Source organism: Heloderma suspectum, chromosome 3, assembly GCF_057233095.1.
Source record: "Heloderma suspectum isolate Gila_16-S chromosome 3, 16-S_ref, whole genome shotgun sequence".
Lineage (NCBI taxonomy): Eukaryota > Metazoa > Chordata > Lepidosauria > Squamata > Helodermatidae > Heloderma > Heloderma suspectum.
The window spans coordinates 158,803,739-158,821,818 of record NC_139460.1 but is presented as its reverse complement, the minus strand read 5'-3'; the positions used below and the strand labels follow the sequence as shown (position 1 = coordinate 158,821,818).

The window sequence follows — 18,080 nt, the reverse complement described above, 5'->3', positions numbered from 1 at the left end:
AAAGGAGAAGGGGACGGCAGAGGATGAGATGGCTAGATAGCATCACGGATGCAATGAATATGAACTTGAGCACACTCCGGGAGAGAGCGCAGGACAGGAAGGCCTGGCGTGCTATGGTCCATGGGGTCACGAAGAGTCGGACACGACTGAACGACTGAACAACAACAAATTGTTTTACTGTGGCTTTAAGGTTCTATATATTTTATTTTATTGTATGCCGTTTGGTTTTAATTTTTGTGAACCGCCCAGAGAGCTTCGGCTATTGGGTGGTATAGAAATGAAACAAACAAACAAACAAACAAACTTTTGTATTTTTTGTTTCCAAGCAAGTGGAGCACACTTAGATTGATCTATCCCACTTGCTAAACACAGAGTGCTGCCTTAAGGATCATTTCACACATTATATAGCAAGAGGCATTTTGTTACTTCTGGTACATACAGCAAAAAACTGTGGTCAATCCTGGCTCGGACTTGTACAGTATAGACTTTGGCAAACCTATATACATTCCATTTTCACATGTACATACTGTATTCAATACATAATGTGTAAAGCAGCCCTTAAGAAACAAAAGATTATGCAAGGGGGAGGGGGTTTACATCATGTATGTTATTGACAGACACACACACACACGTCTCACTCTTCAAAACCACTAGTTCGACAAATATTATACTGTGTGCCAGTGATATATTCTCATTCAATAAACCTATGGAAACAGCACTCCCTTTACCAACCTCACAGTTCCTATATTTTGACAATGTATAAGACATTCAAATAATTAGGACAGCACTATGCTAGGTATTATCTATGTTATATGTTCTATTACAAATTGATATTTCAATGTATATTTCATGGATGTCGTGTAGATTCTGATATTGTTTTATGGCTGTCTTCTCAATGTTACCACAAACATATTACCATCAGCTCTGAGCTAGAGCATTTATTTCTATGTGCCCTTATATTGCATGCACATATTTCTGTTTGGGGAGAGTCGAGGCTGCTAACAAGCTTGGCTTTCTGAAGCCATGGGCAGGTGATGAAAGGCATCTCCTGCCTAAAGCATTCTCAGGTCACAGCTGTCACACTCACTGTGATTTACTATTGTCACAGTCTGTTGTCCCGGCTCATTCCTGATATCTTATTCCTCCAACTCACAGATCTCAACATTCAATTACAAAAAGGGTATCTAATGTTCATCTCATTTCAGAAAGGGCACAGACTCCTCAGGTGGGATACAATATCAAGCACTTGTCTCTCTTTCACATGGGCACCTCATGCCCTCCCTACTTTATTCTTAACAGTTTGATTTTATTATTGCATTGGTTTTATTCTTTTGAAAGGGTTAAAAATAGAAAGGTTTGTTTCAGTGTAATTCCAACTTCTTATCTCTGGAAAATGAAGCACTGCTTAATAATGGAATGGCAGCTGAAGCTTTGCAAGTTTAAGATAACAACGCTGGCTCAGAAGAACTTTGCGAACTGCAGGGAAAGGTCAGCAAGAGATCCGAGCTGGCCAGGCTCGCCAAATCAGCTTTCCTACTGAGACAAATTAGGGAGTTTGTCATTTTAAGAATCTCAGAAGCTAGCACAACAGAAATTTAAGTTTTCACTTGTACCATTTTAAGTTCAGAATACAAACAGTGTAATCACTTCAAATGCTGTACGGAGAATCCTTTCTGCTGCTGATTTCACACATTAGAGAAATTCATTGGCCAAAGCTAATTCAATATACTGCACCCAAAGAGAATCAGTTTTGAAAGCTATCTGTATACAGTCCACCCAAAGCCAAGGGCACTCTTGCTGGTTGCCCTTCAACTCTAGAATTCCCTTCCCTGCAGATACCCCAAACCCATGTTCTGAAAGCAGTGAAGAACCTTTTAAATTCAAAATGAGTTTGGAGCCCAGGGACAGGGTGAATAGAGCAAATTATGATTTATTCCATTTAATTGGGTATCTGTAATTAACATATTGTTACCAGCCTTTGGGAATGGCAGTCTATAAATCTAATTAATTAAATAATTTAAGTCCCAGCATGTTCCATAGGACAGATAAGCATGCACTGAATTCTATCATAAAAGAAAGAGGGAAATGTTTATTTACTGTAAATTCTAATTCTTCAAGACATCCGAAGGACAATCTTGACATCTGGGATAGTGCCACTTTCTGGATGGAAGACATAGTCAATCTTTTTGTACTGGAGAAGGAGCTCCCCACCCTTCCAGGCCAGGACTGGAAGTGCTGGCAAACTCTTGTCCCGCTTGCTCAAATGTATCAATATCAATATATAACTATATATTTGCTATATATAACTAGATAGATGGATGGATGGATGGATGGATGGATGGATGATAGGCAGGCAGGCAGGCAGGCAGGCAGACAGACAGCATATATAGTTAAGCAACTATATATGATATAGTTAAGAGCAAAGTACTTAACTATAATCTGTGGAAAGATGCAAGGAACAACTCATTTGATCCCACATATGCCTATGTGCCAACCATCCAACCTAATCATCAGTGGGTAGGTAGATTTATTTATTAAATGTATTCACTACAATTATATATATTCTGCCTTTCAGAATAGAAACCCTTCCAAGGCAGCTTACAAGTAAGATAAAGATACAGTATGAAAATTACTATAAACATTCCCGGCCGCCCCCCTCCCCCATCCAAAACACACTCTTAAAGACCATACAAAAGGCACTGGAGGACAGAAGGCCTGTGGGACAATGGAAGGTCAGTCCAGAAAGAGCAGGGGCCTGACATGGTCTTTGGCGCCCACCAGTTTCCTGTCTTCTGGAATCCTTCCCACAGGGCACATCACATGTGTGTCTGATGCTGGCCTTTCAAATCTCATCTAGACAAAATCTTCCCAGGAAGGATGTTGCGTTGTGAAATGGAACCTTCCCCATTGCTTCTACAGCTTTTAGAGACGTTCTAAATACCCTCCTTCTCAAGGAAGACTATTTAAAGGACAACAGAAAGGCTTTTGCCTTTCTAATGATATTAACACTACTACTGTACTACTTAACGTTAATATAGCGCTTTCAAGTGTTCAAAGCACTTCACTTATATTATTGACCTGTAATCTTTACAACACTGTGAAATAAATCAGTATTATCATCCCCATACTGTAGACTAGGAGAACAAGGCTGGGAGAGAGTAGCTTGCCTAAGGCCACCTACTGAGTTCGTGGCAGAAGCGATATTTGAATTGGAGACTTTTTGAGTCATACCGGTCTCTTAGCCACTACACTACACCAGCTCTGACCAGTTAGAACTGCAAAGCCCTTCTCGCATCTCACTTGGGACACCTCATCTTGGATTCAACGAGAGAACAACATCGTCCGACTTCAGTATACTTTATAATTCTTTCTGTATTTAATTTTGATTTTTTTAGCTTTTGCTTTCCCCTGCCCCTAGTACGAGGTTGGGGGGACACAAAAAGGGGTTTATGACTGACTCTTTGTTATCTTCATACACTGAACTCCTTCCCTCAAAGATATATGGTCCTCACAAACAATATATGGCAGCTCATACTGCCACAGATGATTCCTCAAAGCTTGTGCTAAGTGCTGTCTGAGGGTCAAGTGACATGCTACATTAAAGACACTGTGTTCAGTTTCTGTCTATTTTGTTTTATTCTATAGTAAGCTTTGGTAGACAACCAAATATCCATGGTTGCCAAGACTTGGCCTCCTCATGGGGTGGGGGTGTCTTGCCTCTGGCCTTGTACTGCTTCTCTGAAACTTTCCCCTGTCTTCCCCAGTTCCAAACTGAGGAGGGGGTGGGCTACTGGTCCTGCAATCATGCTGCACGTATCTTAGAAGGGATTGGGCTATTGAAGAATTCAGGTGCTATCTGTATTTGAAGCAGGCGGGTCTGATGCCCAGTCTTGAATGTATAGTGCTGCCTGTAAGCCCCTTCTTTCCTCTTCCAGAGCATTTCTCTCTCCAAGTGTTCCCTTGGTTGCAAGCTAATTTTGACCCTTTTGGTGCTCCATAGCCACTACAGATGGCATTTTTTAAAAATGTTATTTTATTTGTTTTAAATTTTTTTCCTGGCACCTGCAGAGGGCCGGAACCCAAGGGGCAAAAATGGCCCCAGGACCTTCCGAAGTTGCCCATCCCTGAGGTAAAGAAATAAAACAAAAAAAATGTCTAGTAAAGACCGTGCTGGAAAAAGCATTGCGTCTTCTTCAAGTCTAGAACCAGCTTGGGAGGGTAGGGAGCTCCAGTTTGGCCTGTCTTCCAACAAAAAGATGGTGCTATCCCAGATATAAAGACCCCTCTGGAAACATGGGGAGAGAACAACTGGATTTAAAAAGTACTTAACTTTGGCTGGATTGTGCTCTGCATATGAATTATGTGGATTTACCTAACTAGTATAATTTATTTCATTCAGGGAATCATATTTTATGATTGAAGAAAGATATCTTGAGAAAGATATCGTTACCATCCTTGGTACTGTTCTTTTCCCCCCTAAACACAACAGTTACCTTAATAACAGACGTCTCAACTCTTGAGGGAGGGCTCTGCACTTGTGCTGCGGCTGCCATGTTTGCAATCGTGCTAAGGTGGTTCATTTGGCTCATCGCCATTGTGACAGATGCTGGTGGCAGGCTGACAGGAATGAGAGGGTGCGGCATCATCATAAAAGGAAGCTCCAAGCCTGGGGGGTGGGGGGAAATAAAGCAAAATATGTTTGTAATTTTTAAACACTAAATATTCCAAATCTCCAATTTAACCCACCAGATAATGATAGAAGTTTTACTCTGTTCTTCCTTAGCCCATAAATGTTTCCCTAGCAAGGAAACATGCTTTATATTCCTGTTATAGTACAATATGTAAGGGAGAAAATCATTATTATCAGAACTCAGTAAAGGAATAGTAGTCAGCCTTGAAAAGTGATACATGGAGTATTTTACAGATGTCCAACGCCAAATAATACCCAGCTCCCACGATTTAATTTTCTCACTTTGATCAGGGCTATGAGATGTTAACATCTATCCCTAAGTATTGGTTAAGAAACACTGGTTGAAGGGTATCATTACCTGTAGTGTAGTGTTAAACTTTGAAGTGCAGGTGGTCATCATGACAGCCTCCATAGCCATGCCTTGAAGGAGTGTCCAAAAACACAGGCAGCTGTGTTAATCCATATCAACAGAGCAGTTCTAGCTGTTTTATATCCACCATGAGCAAGTCTTTTATAAAGCTAATGGGTCGTCATTTCCCATTCAAGACCAAGCCACCCACAAATATTCTGCATTACAATAGGAAACAATATATTATTGTTTGGGAAATTCATTTCCCCGCAGTTACTGTGAGAATAAGCTAAGCTTAGAGGGAACAGAGACTTCTGAAGGGGGCGGCAGATGACTTCAGCATTCTTGCTAACCAAAAACTGCCGTTGCTGCATTCCTGTGAGCCCTGGTTCCACTATGCCACTGCATACACTGTTGCAATGAGCTCCTGCCTCCTGCACTTCAAAATTTACCACTACACCACCAATCTTGACACCGAATTCAAAGCTGCCAAGGATTTGTTGATCCTTGTGATCTACATTTGTTGATGTGTTGATTTTTTTTCATTTTGATTTTTTGTTTTAATGAAAGCTGCACATAATACACTCAATTATCCACAATTAAGTATCCATTATTGCCGCCTTCACGTGATCGTCCTGACAGCAGTGATTGTGAATTGCTCTTCCAACTGGTTGAATGAGGGCTTGTATGTACACCTGCCTTTTGCAGCATTTACACCCCTCCCTCTCCACATCAAGAGGTCAATGAGACTTACCTCTTGAAAGGGGCTGCCATCTGTACCAACACTATTTTAGTAGTTAATTGCTACTGTTTTGTTTTAGATCAGGGGTGGGTGACTTGTGGCCCTCCAGATATTTTGGCCTATAACTCCATCATCCTTCATCACTGGCTATGCTGGCTAGGGCTGATGGGAGTGGCTATTGGAGAGAGGCCCTTTGCAGTAGTGGGAAATGGGGGTTGGACTCAATGGTCTTATAGGCCCCTTCCAACCCTACTATTCTATTCTATGAATCCAGTTATGCAATGCTCACCCCAGAGATGCTCATCTGAACCTACTTTATGATCTTTTTGGTACCAGGTGAAGATCCTTTTATTTTCCAAGGTGAAGACCCTTTTATTTTCCCATGCTTTGAAATATATTTTAAAACTTTTAAGATCTGCTTTAAAAGGTTCTGTGCTGTTCGGGGTCTTTGCCAGATTTATTTTATTCTCTGCTGCCAGGCTTTTTATGCTGCATCATATTTTATGTTTTTTTGTTGCATTTTAATACTGTTGTTGTAAGCCATCAAAGAAGCTTGTTATTGGATGGCATATAAATACTATTCATTAATTTAATTAATTCAAATCTGAAGGTACTGAAACTATAGCAAATAAAGCTGGCAGAAGAATCATTGAAAGAAGAAACATATGAACAGGAACAGATTATAAAGATTTTGACTCATAATTTATATTAGAAGCAGTGTTTGCATTTATGATGATGCATTATTTATTTCAAACTCCTTTGAATCCCTGTGAGAAAAGCAGGATAAAGATAATAAATGACTATATAAATAAAATTCCCCTGCCTAGGAAAACTAGCTTGTCAGACGGAGGATTCCAACCTAGTTTTCTACATGTGGGGGGCGTAAATGTGAGGAGCATTGAGTTCTTTGATCTTCAACCTGCAACCTGAAATGTTAATGAATTCGGTACCAAGTGATTTATCTGCATGTGCTAATCAGATCTCAAATATAAGTTTAAAGATATGTTGAAGTAAATAGTGCAATGCCCATTGCAAGTAAATAGCAGAGCTCCCGTTTATTCTGACTGAACTGGACTGAGACTGACTATAATGTGCACACAAGCCCTCAGTGGTTATTATCATAAAAATAAAAACTTATTTTTTTCTTGCAGTTTGTTATGTAGTATGGTCAAATCCTTGCTGGAATGTGCCTGAGTGATAAAATAGTTGCCATTGGTGTTAAGTTGTTATTTTAAGAAGTAAGATTCTCTTACAAAACATTGTACTGTAACTGCCTTTTTATTATATGACATTTTACAGAAGTCACAATTTTTGTTATTTTTTGGTGCATGTATTTGAATATGTGTGTGCGTGTGCGCGCGCACATGTGTTTTAATTCAGACTCTTTAACAAAATGTAAAAGATAGGAATTTGAAAAAAATGGAATATTGATGTGGAAAGATGTCAACCCATACCATTTGGCAGAAGATGGTTCTGTTGGAGAGGGTTGAGAGGATGATTAACTGGAAGGTTATGCTGTCCAGGCAAGCTGGGGTGATTAACAGAGGCCTGCGATCCCTGGGTTGGGGGAGACTGGAGTTTTTCTCTATCCCAAGAACCATCATTGCTTCCTGTGGGGAATGAATATAAATTATTGGAATGCAGGATAATTCCAAATTTGCAGCAACTGAATTTGCAAGCAAGGACATCAGGTTAATTCCTTTTGCAATTGTCAAATCAGTATTGGAGGAAATATTCTAATATGGGTATTAGAAATATTTTATGATGAACCTATATTCTAATCTAGTACAGTCTAGTTTACTGGAGAGTTTTTTGTGTTAGTCCTAGAAATTATATCGGTGTATTTCATTTCAAAAGGTATATAGACTGAATTCTTAATCATCACCGATGAAAAGATGGGTACAATGCAACTACCATTAAAAATATTATGTTAGAAACCTTACCAACTTGTAACTCTTCATAAAAAGGACTAGAAAAGACTTTGTTTTATATGCAGCAAGGAATTTGGGGGATGGTGATGGGTTTATGATGTCAGACTTTTAAAATGAAATGCATTTAAATGTGTGATTCATTTAAAGAGGTGGCATACAGTATATGTACGTGTGTGTGATGAACACAATGCTACATTCTGTTCAGTACAGTACTAAAAATAATTGCCTTACTTTTTCAGGCCTTGTAATTAAGCAACTGTTACACTCCAAGAGAGATCTCTGGTTTGATACTCAGAAAACTAAAATATCAGACATCTGAGTTCAGCAAACATATATTATTTTGCATATAAACTAGAATGCAAAAATAGATTTCTACTAACATTTAGTTTAGTATTTGTTTTTATTTAAGTTTCAGGTTAATACTATGCATCTTTACTTAGAAGAACATCCTGCCGAATTAAGTGAGAGTTAAAGTAAGGATTGCAGTCCTACGTTGAGAAATAGAATGAAAATGTGTTAACGTACTGATTTGGTTAGCTTCAAATTTATACTTAAATATTTTACACATGACAAGTTCATTGTGGAAAAGTATTTCAGTATTCAGAGAACTGTTGTAAATGATTGTAAGTATCTATTGGTTCAGGTCATATTTCAAGAACTTTTTCTCAACCACCACGATGTATGCTCCTGTTTACACTTGCACACTCTCAGACTGGAAAGCATAGGCACCATCTTTCCCCTCTCCACTTCCTTCTGTGTTATAATGCTTGTAATGTTTATAATTTGCCACTAGTTGTCAGTATAATATTGTTTGCACAGCTAATAACATTATAGAAGAACCTAGTCAAAGATAAAGCATTCAGTTATAAAAGTCACAAGGAGCTATCCCTTGAAAACAACTATTTTTATTCAGTCTCTGTGAGAGGCAGAGCAAAACTGGTCTGGTTACATGTAGGAAGAATAAGCTATATTTATACAAACAAGGAGTACCAGGGAAAAATAAGAACACAGCTGGCATGCAAGAGAAGCTTGCATTCCACTCAATCCTTTAACGTAATTATATTTATTGAAATAACCAAAGCATCTTAGGTATGTTGGTTCTCCAGTGAGTACATCAGTAGTTTGCTTAGGAGTACTTTTTAAACTACGTTGGAGGAGGCAATAGTAATGTTACTGAGAAGTTTAGCCACGATGGCTTGTACATATGTAGTTTGTATTTTTGTTGACATCACTCTTGCACCTTGTCTAGTAAGTCTAATATGTGTTTGTTCTGGGTGACACTACATCAGCAAGAGATACATGATAGCTAGGCACAAAAGGATTCAGATGCCAGTATGCTAAACTACCTGCTTTTATTGTAATTAAAGTTCATGACCTGTGTGTATGCTCTACTGTAACATAATCAAAGGAGTTGCCCTTCTGCAATATGCAAGCATTGGGAATTCCAGATAAATGCAAAAGTTTTTCTGACCTCCAAGTTACCCCCCTGGTTAAGCGACCCAAAAGATAACTTTAAATTGGCTAATCTAAAGCATTGGGAGGACATATAACTCAATTGTGAAGTGTTGTCATCTTAAGGTAAATCAGCCCTACATTAAATCAAGTAGTCAGGAACTCTTTCATAGTGCCTATTCAGTCCTAAAGCCACATTATTCAGCCACACACAAGTTCATATACACATGTAGAAGAAGACATTTGGTAACAGTAGGCTGCTTTTGTTTTGCTGTTCATCAATATGTAAGGTGGGTGGCAGGAAAAGAAAGACATAATATAGAAAGAGGATTCACTGCAAGTTGTTAAGCCACAGTGCAAACCTGGCTTCCTCTCAGTGTCACACTCTCCCTGTAAAAATACAGAAAACTAAGTGCTGGTGCAGCTGCCAATCTTATCACTATGCTTGAGGCAGCCTGCCTTTTTTTTTTTTTTTTAAGGGCCACAATGGATCATGAACACATATCCATTTATATTCCTTCTTTCTACTTATGTGTGTGTGTTTGATGAAATCTTAAAAAAATATTGCAAAACTTCTCTGAAACCAGGTGGAGGTGGGATTATGGTATCTCAAGTCCCAACCAATCAGTGTCTTCCACAGCTGGCTTCAGTTTCAAAACTGCAGATCTATTTTTCCTTAAAGTTTGAGTTTGCAGATGAAAAGCTACATTTGAAATGAAAACACCAAAACTGCTTTGAAACAAGTCTCATCAATCTATGAATCAGTAGTCACCCATAAACCACTTGTTCTGCCACCAATAACCTTGAGGATTTATCTCCAGTGAATTGGTTATAAGTTGTGAAACCTTAAATGTCTGATTTTCTCATATCATAGGGAATGCCCGTTTCCCTATTAGTCTTCTTGTTTTTTTAAGATCTCAAAATAGGGTTCTGTTCCAAGCAGCTTCTACTAGGTAAGTCTGTTTGATGAAGGCTTAGAGCAGGACTGTTGTGGTAAAAGCCTGACTGCTGTGAAATTTCAACATCACGAAGGCCCATTTTAGCATTTACTTTTTGGAAATGCTGTATGACATTTTTTATTCCAGCATGCTGCTCTTCACTTACTTCAGCTTATAGCTGATTCCTTTTCTTTCTTTGATGGGCTCAGGTTTTATTCAAAATGTTATTATCTTTTCAGAGCTAGTTTGCAACTTGGGAGACTTCTGAGAAAGCACAATACTAGTGTGTTAGATAAATAAAAAAAGCAAGAAACCCACGGGCAAGGAGAAAACAGACAGCTTAATGCTATGTACTACCTGTTGAAACAGCATCAATCTCTGTGAGGCAGAGGACTTCCAAGCTGGCTGTGAAGAGTTCTGCAGTAGTAAACAAAGCTGGAGACAGGAGTCTAGACCCTCCTACTTGGTGGGTCACTATGCATGCCCTCAGCTTATAGTCAGTGATTTTAAAAAAGCTGGCCAGTTTAAGACCAGAGTTAAGGCTACAGGCAAGGCCAGAAATATTGGAACAAGGATAACTGTTTTGGCAGATGGCCTCTGTACACCACCACATTGAAGTTGAAAGGAAACACACCCAGAAATGGGAGCGAAGTCAGGACTGTCAGCTGTAATTCAAGGGGTTTGACAAAAGTGGGGCACTAACCATTCAGGAAGGACAGCCAGTGGCATGCACACACACCCATCGTTGGTGGCTCATAAGTAATGGAACAAACCAACATCATTTCAAACAGAAGGATTGCCTTTAATACCTGGATGAAAATCCTTTGCAGTCAATGACTGCCTGAAGTCTGGAACCCATGACTGAATGCTGAGTTTCCTCCCTCGAGATGCTTTGCCAGGCCTTTACTGCAGCTGCCTTCAGCTGCTGCTTGTTTGTGGGTCTTTCTGCCTTCAGTCTTGTCTTCAGTAAGTGAAAAGCATGCTCTATGGGGTTGAGATCCGGTGACTGACTTGGCCAGTGAAGAACATCCCACTTCTTTGCCTGGAGAAACTCTTGGGTAGCTTTTGCTGTATCTTTTGGGTCGTTATCCATCTGCAATATGAAGCGGCGTCCTATCAGTTTGGCAGCATTTGGCTGAATCTGAGCAGAAAGTATAGCCCTATACACTTCAGAATTCATCCTGCTGCTTTGATCAGCAGTCAGGTCATCAATAAACACCAGTGACCTGGTTCCATTGGCAGCCATACATGCCCATGCCATAACACTGCCTCCACCATGTTTGACAGATGATGTGGTCTGCTTTGGATCATGAGCTGTTCCTTTCCTTCTCCATACTTTTCTCTTCCCATCATTCTGGTACAAGTTAATCTTGGTTTCATCAGTCCAAAGAATCTTATTCCAGAACTGGGCAGGCTTTTTTAGGTGTTTGCTGGCAAAGGCTAATCTGGCCTGTCTGTTCTTGAGCGTTACCAGTGGTTCTTGTTGTGAAGCCTCTGTATTTGCATTCATAAAGCCATATCTTGGCTGTAGATGTTGACAATGACATGCCTACCTCCTCAAGAGTGTTCTTGACCAGGCTAGATGTTGTGAAAGGGTTCCTCTTCACCATGAGCAGCATTCTGTGGTCATCCACTTCAGTTGTCTTCCGTGGTCTTCCAGGCCTTTTGCTGTTGCTGAGCTTGCCAGTTAATTCCTTCTTTTTCAGGATGTTCCAAACTGTTGTGTTGGCCACTCCCACTGTTTTTGCTATCTCTCTGATGGGTTTATTTTGTTTCCTCAGCCTAATGATGGCCTTCTTCACTTGCATGGACACCTCTTTGGACCTCATGTTGGAAGTTCCAGTGAACAGCTACCAAATGCAAATGTAACACTCAGAACCACCTCCAGGCCTTTTCTCTGCTTGATTGTTCATGGGGTACCCAGGAAACAGGCCACACCTGGCCATGCAGCTGCTTGTCAGCCATTCGTTCCATTACTTATGAGCCACCAACGATGGGGGTGTGTGTATGCCACTGGCTGTACTTCCTGAATGGGTAGTGCCCCACTTTTGTCAAACCCCTTGAATTACAGCTGAAAGTCCTGACTTCGCTCCCATCTGGGTGTGTTTCCTTTCAACTTCAGTGTGGTGGTGTACAGAGGCCAACTGCCATAACAGTTATCCTTGTTCCAATATTTCTGGCCCTGACTGTATTTTATGTTAGCTCAAGTTTCACAAAGCCAGATAACTGGAAGCTAAGGCTGATGCCTTAACAGCCTTGCTGCATGATCAGTAATGGTGTTGTGCAATGTCATAAATTGTGCTTCCTTACAACTTACCCGCCATGCATCCACACTTTTCCTTGGCCTTTGAGGCCCAAATCCAGATGGGGAAGATGGAGTGCCTGGGACCAACAAAGATACCCCATGTCATCCTGGTGCTGTATTCCCTTATGAAGCATCTGAGCCTTACTGTATAGCTAAAATAATCCTCTTGCAAGTTGAACCACTCCTGTTTCTTGCTTACATCAGTAGCTGGCAGTATGGGTTAAACAGTGGAAGATGAGGGAGGTCTCCTCTGATACAGTAGGAGAGTGGTACTGTTGCTGTTAATGACTTGGGATGTGGTGCTTACAGTTGTGTTTCCTAGCATCATTGTGACTGATAATGGTGCCAAGTAATTAAAAATGTCAATACAAGTTTTGACCATACAAAGCAAGTTTGCTTAAAATATCATAAATGGAAGCTAGTAAGTCAACAGGTGCCATTTGCTGCCTTTCTTACTATGTACACATGTTCTGATTTTACCAGCTCCCTGTTAGAACAGTGGGGAACTCTACTGGGAATGCGCAACTTAAAGAACAGGTAACTATAAGCAGGGGACCAAAACAAATGTGCCAAGTACCAACACATTAAATTCCTTCTAAAAATTACATTTTTATCCCATGTTTCTTCGTCTAGGAAAATCCTCAAGACAGCTTACATGATTCTCATTTTCTCCATTTATCTTCACTACAATATAGTGATGTAAGAGAGGCTGAGAGAACAGGGATGTTCACACACTGCATTTAATGCACACAGAATGTTGACCTGTACACATGTAACATTCAGCATGTGTACAATCTATCTACACTGTACACAAATTGTGGATCTATATGAATATACAGCTATTCACATGTAATGGAGTATGTACAGGGGTTTCTGGATGATAGCCCAGTATGCTCTGACACATTGGATGGCTTTCCTTCACCTGGAAGAACATGTGACAGAATACTGTAACACTTGCATTGCTGCTGAATTTAAGCTTCTTGATTAACAAACAGTAGAAATGAGGAATTTTTGGATCTTGAGTAAATGGGCTATCAGCAACTGCTCATAAAAATACTGCTGCTAATGAAACACATATAAGTCCTAGTGTGTTTAGTGGGGCTCACATAGGATTGTACCATCTGCAAAAGTTATTTGTTCTATGTAAACCATTATAAATATAAGCATTCAAGTAATATGTACACACAGAGGGGGAGAGAGAGAGAGACATCTTTCCACTGAAAACACCACTACGAAACTGAACAAAAAAATGCTAATGAAAGTTAAAAATATTTGCTGATAATAATTTATTTAATGAAGAGGGGAAAATAGGGAAGGAAGTAATAGGAACAATGTCAGATAACTATACAATTTAAGGTAAGTCTCCAAACAAAACTAATGCAGCTATAGGCCTCAGCCTGTCACTCTCTGGCCTCAAAAAGGCTGCTTCTGCATGAGTGCTGTGTGAAGGCATTTGGCTGCAGTTCTCTCATCCACTATCTTCTTTAGCAGGTGTTCTTTATTCACTCCCTATCCCTCTGGTCTCTTTCCTCTCTGAAGTCTACCTCTTTCCCTCACAACTGCTCCAGAAAATCTTACCCTCATAACCGCCTATGGCAGCTCAGCAGGGCCAAGAAGAGTTGTGCTCCAGGCATCCTGCAGGGGAGAAAAAGGGTTGAAGCCCCCTATCCACTGCAACCTAGGGCCCTGATCTGTGTAGTGGCTTTTATCCTGACCTTGTGAGGTCACATTCCATAACTAAAGAAATTGGTATTGCACATGGAATCCACAATTTCCTCTGCAACATAGGATTTCTCAGAAAATGTTGGAGTCCTGGCAGCATTCTAGCTTCAGAACTTTGCTAGCAGTTGCTGCCATAGGCTTTCATTGGGCAGAAAAACCTTTAATACAGTTTGAACTCAAGAGTTTCACCAAACCAATGAAGAATTGCTTTCCTTAAGAAATCTGAACAAAATACATCAGCAGTTTTCACCAAAATTTGACAGAAATTATATGCCTCTCTGAAAATATAAAAAGGGTAAATGTGTCCATTTTCATCACTTCAACTAGCTGTACCTGTGGCGATTTTTATCAGATTGGTTTGACATTTGGCAATATTGTATCCTCATCAAATAGATAATGAATACCATGTTTCAAGTTATTAGCTCAACAGTTGTCCCTTTTCTAAACAATAGATGTTTGAGGCTTAGAATGGTGGAAGCTTTTATTGTTTTGACTCACCTTAACTAAAGGGGCACTGTTATGCCACTTTAGTAATATGAGGTCTGGCTCTGAAATGATCAGTGATAGGATTCCCCCCCCCACACACTAGTCACATGGGTTTCACTGCAAACTATCAAAGAACAAACCCCTCCAGTTCTTCACTCATTTAAACTCATCCTTTAATCGTTACAGATCGTCTTTTGTCTCTATCAGTGAATGGAACAAACCTGAGAAGTAACTGTATGAATGTACTTCCACTCTTAAGTTATCTTCCCAAAGTGGTCATAACTGTAATGGCCACAATGTAATATAGAGTTAAGCACTCTCACCCTATTGAAACAAATGGACTTACACAAGCTCAATTCTACGTTGGATTTTGGCCAAGGGAACTGTGTAAAGCAGCACACACAATTAGCCATTTTCTATTCTGTCTCCTCATATTCGCAATGGCAGTGGTAACAGGCCTTTCCTCCCCACCAATACACCAGGTATAATGACACAGTTTTGTCAAGCCAATATTCCTGAAAAGCTGCTTAAATGCATGAAAAACTTTCTGTTGTCACTTTGTAAAAAAGAAAAGAAAAAATATTATGCTGAAGCTGGAACATTTGCGTAATTTAATTAATTTGTGGTTCTAAAACCAAATTTCCTCTCCATTTAAAGCAAACACTTTCTAAGAGCGTGCACTACAGCACCTAGGGATATTAGGTGTCCAAGCTCTTAAGCCTATTACAAGGAGTTGACAGTCATTGATAGAAACTTGAAAAACATAAGCCTCATGTGTCGCTATGAAAAAGAGAAAGAAGGGCAATGTTTTAAAAACCTTTTTGAAATTGTATGGGTGTCAGAAAGCAGGTACAAAACAGCTATCAAACTATAAAATAAGAAAATGTCAGTAAAATAAACCCATCTGATTATCTGCTCATTTAATAACGTTTTATTCCATTTGTGCCAACAGCTGCCCAAGGGATTATAGGATGTCCCATGTGATGTTACACACACACACGTATATATGGCGTTGGTAAGTATAATTATCTATTCTTATTATAAGTCTATGTTTATGCTGATACTATGTTTAGTATCTCTAGAGTGAGAATGGGATGAGTGACAGGATGAATGGTGGATTTGCATATGTGAGATGATTGGCTGAGTGAATGAGGGGGGAGTGATGTGTGTGCTATAAAAGCTGGGGGCTGTGCTGTGCGAGTCAGACAGGATAGGATTTTATGATTGAGAATGGGGGCAGGATCTGTGGTGATTTGGGATGTGATTTTTTGAGAGTGTGATGTAGTGTACTGTGTATGAGAGAACATACATTAATAGAACTATTAAGAGTTACTTATTTATTATTCAACAGTGTATTACTCTAATAATAATGCTTTATTTGTTTAACCAAATCCCATGCCTTCTGCTCTTGGCTACATGAGGGGATGGTAATAAAGGAAACAATATAGCCAATATTATTAACAAGTGTATCCTCACTGCCTGAGGACAGAGTAAAGGGTTGGACCTGAGCCTTAAAGGTCCTGGTGGTGGTGTGACTGTCTGTGGGGAAGGAGTTTCCTGCTGGGCTGAGAAAGGCCTTAGAGAAGGGGAATTCTCACTGGGAAGGGGCAGGAATGCCACACCTGGTTGTTACAATCTCACTTGCAGGATATTTGTAATTATTTATTAAGAATTGCAATTCATCTGAGCCTCCTCACCTGAACCTGTATCCTTCTGCAATACTTAACCTATCTAATTGACAGAATATTTTTCACCTTTTATGCTAAGAGCTATGGACCTAGTCAGATATGCACAATAACAAGAAGCATTTCTTGGGAGTACTTGAGAGTGACTGATGTAATGCTTGCACTCTGGTACAAGCAAGATGATGGCGCTCGCACAGAATATGATGGCTGTTCTGAGTTTATCACATTATTCAGTGTGATAAACTTCTTCAAGAATATGCTAAACACCTTCAAGATATCTTTTTAGATATAGTCAAATGGTCTATAAATTGATTAAATAATGAAATAAGTGTCTTAGGGCCATCTCAATTCTACTTATTAAACTTCTGTGAGATGGGTAAATCCCACTAAGCATGAAGAAGCCATCATGAATGAAGAAGCAGGACTGCTGTCAAACTTTTATTGCCACAGTCATCTCTAATTATTTTTTATCATGACAAACCTAAATGGAAGCATACATATATAGAAAGAATTCCACCAGCCAACCACCTGAGATTTGAAATGAGAGTGAGATTATCAAAAAGTAGAAAGAGACAGGTATGTTGGTGGCAGGTTTCAGGTAACTTTATCATACAATCCTATGCTTATCTACTCAGAAGTAAGCACTACTGAGTAAAATGGGGCTTACTCCCAGGTGAGTATATATAAGATTGCAGTTTTAAAGTCTGGGAAGTTGCTGTGATATATGTGACTGTGGCTAAGGTGAGTGAAAGGGCTCAGTGCGGACAGTAAAAGGGTTAAGCATCGCTTCTACACCCTGCTGATTCTCCTCTTCAAATAGTCCCACATCCTACATTAAGGTTACAAGAATAGAATCAATTGGGAGCCCCATGTTTACCTCATACCATATAATACTTTGGCCTTCAGACATGTTTTGAATTGTCGCATAAATTTTCCTCCTAAATGTGACTGACAGTTTTAGCAGTTTTGGATCACTTATCTGAACCTAGATTCCTGCCTTGGTCTTTGTATTCATACTGTATTATTTGTGTGATCATTGTCTATGTTGAAAATGCCTGTAATTCATCTGCTAAAACTTAATCGTTTTGGTCCCTCAATAAATGATGGGCCCTCTTCATTATAATCATCCAAATCAAACATTTGGTTCTCCTTTCTCAACATGTCAGTATACATGCCACTTTACTTCTGTGTGATGAAGCTTAACCATTTGAAATTAGTTACCAAATGGAAGAGACACTAAACCTCTCTAAAGTATTTTGAGATCTTCACGTTTAAAGTTCTACTTAATATAGGGCATTATTAAACTAGAAGTCACGCATTACAAAAATACCTGGAAACAGATCATCAGACTTCAGCAACATCGTTATTACTCTTTCATCAAGGTTAGCTATCAAGGGTCACTGACACCTTAGGAACCCACTAATTGCACTAATATTTGCTAGGTCAGGCCTGTATAACTTGTGATCTATCAAGCGAAATAAAGCCTACAAGCCACATATTGATAGATGCTTGGCAACTTCATTTTTCCAACCCCAGTGCAGTGGCGTACATTGTTGGTGGGCTGCATTCAATTTGGAGGGTCACAAGTCGTGAAGGCCTGTTTCTAGGTTATTCATTCCACATGTCTTGCTTTGCCTTAGTGCAAAATAAAATGTAAAACAACTAACAAGGCTACTCACTCAAGTACGGGCACCTCAGTCCTAAATATATGCATAGCTGTAACTGCACACCATGATATCACCAAAGTTGTATCCTATGCAAGATTTAGAATATTTATATA

The 18,080-nt window shown here is 39.6% G+C and overlaps 1 protein-coding gene across 3 annotated transcripts in view; it reads right to left on the bottom strand.

Moving 5' to 3' along the window:
- The window catches only part of DACH1 (dachshund family transcription factor 1), a 525,454-nt gene that overhangs the window by 191,857 nt on the left and 315,517 nt on the right, over nucleotides 1-18,080 (bottom strand). For all 3 annotated transcript variants that reach the window (XM_084844858.1, XM_084844859.1, XM_084844857.1), the window contains one exon: nucleotides 4,494-4,666. In XM_084844858.1, coding sequence (XP_084700984.1) covers nucleotides 4,494-4,666 — 173 coding nt within the window. The remainder of the gene's footprint in view (nucleotides 1-4,493; nucleotides 4,667-18,080) is intronic.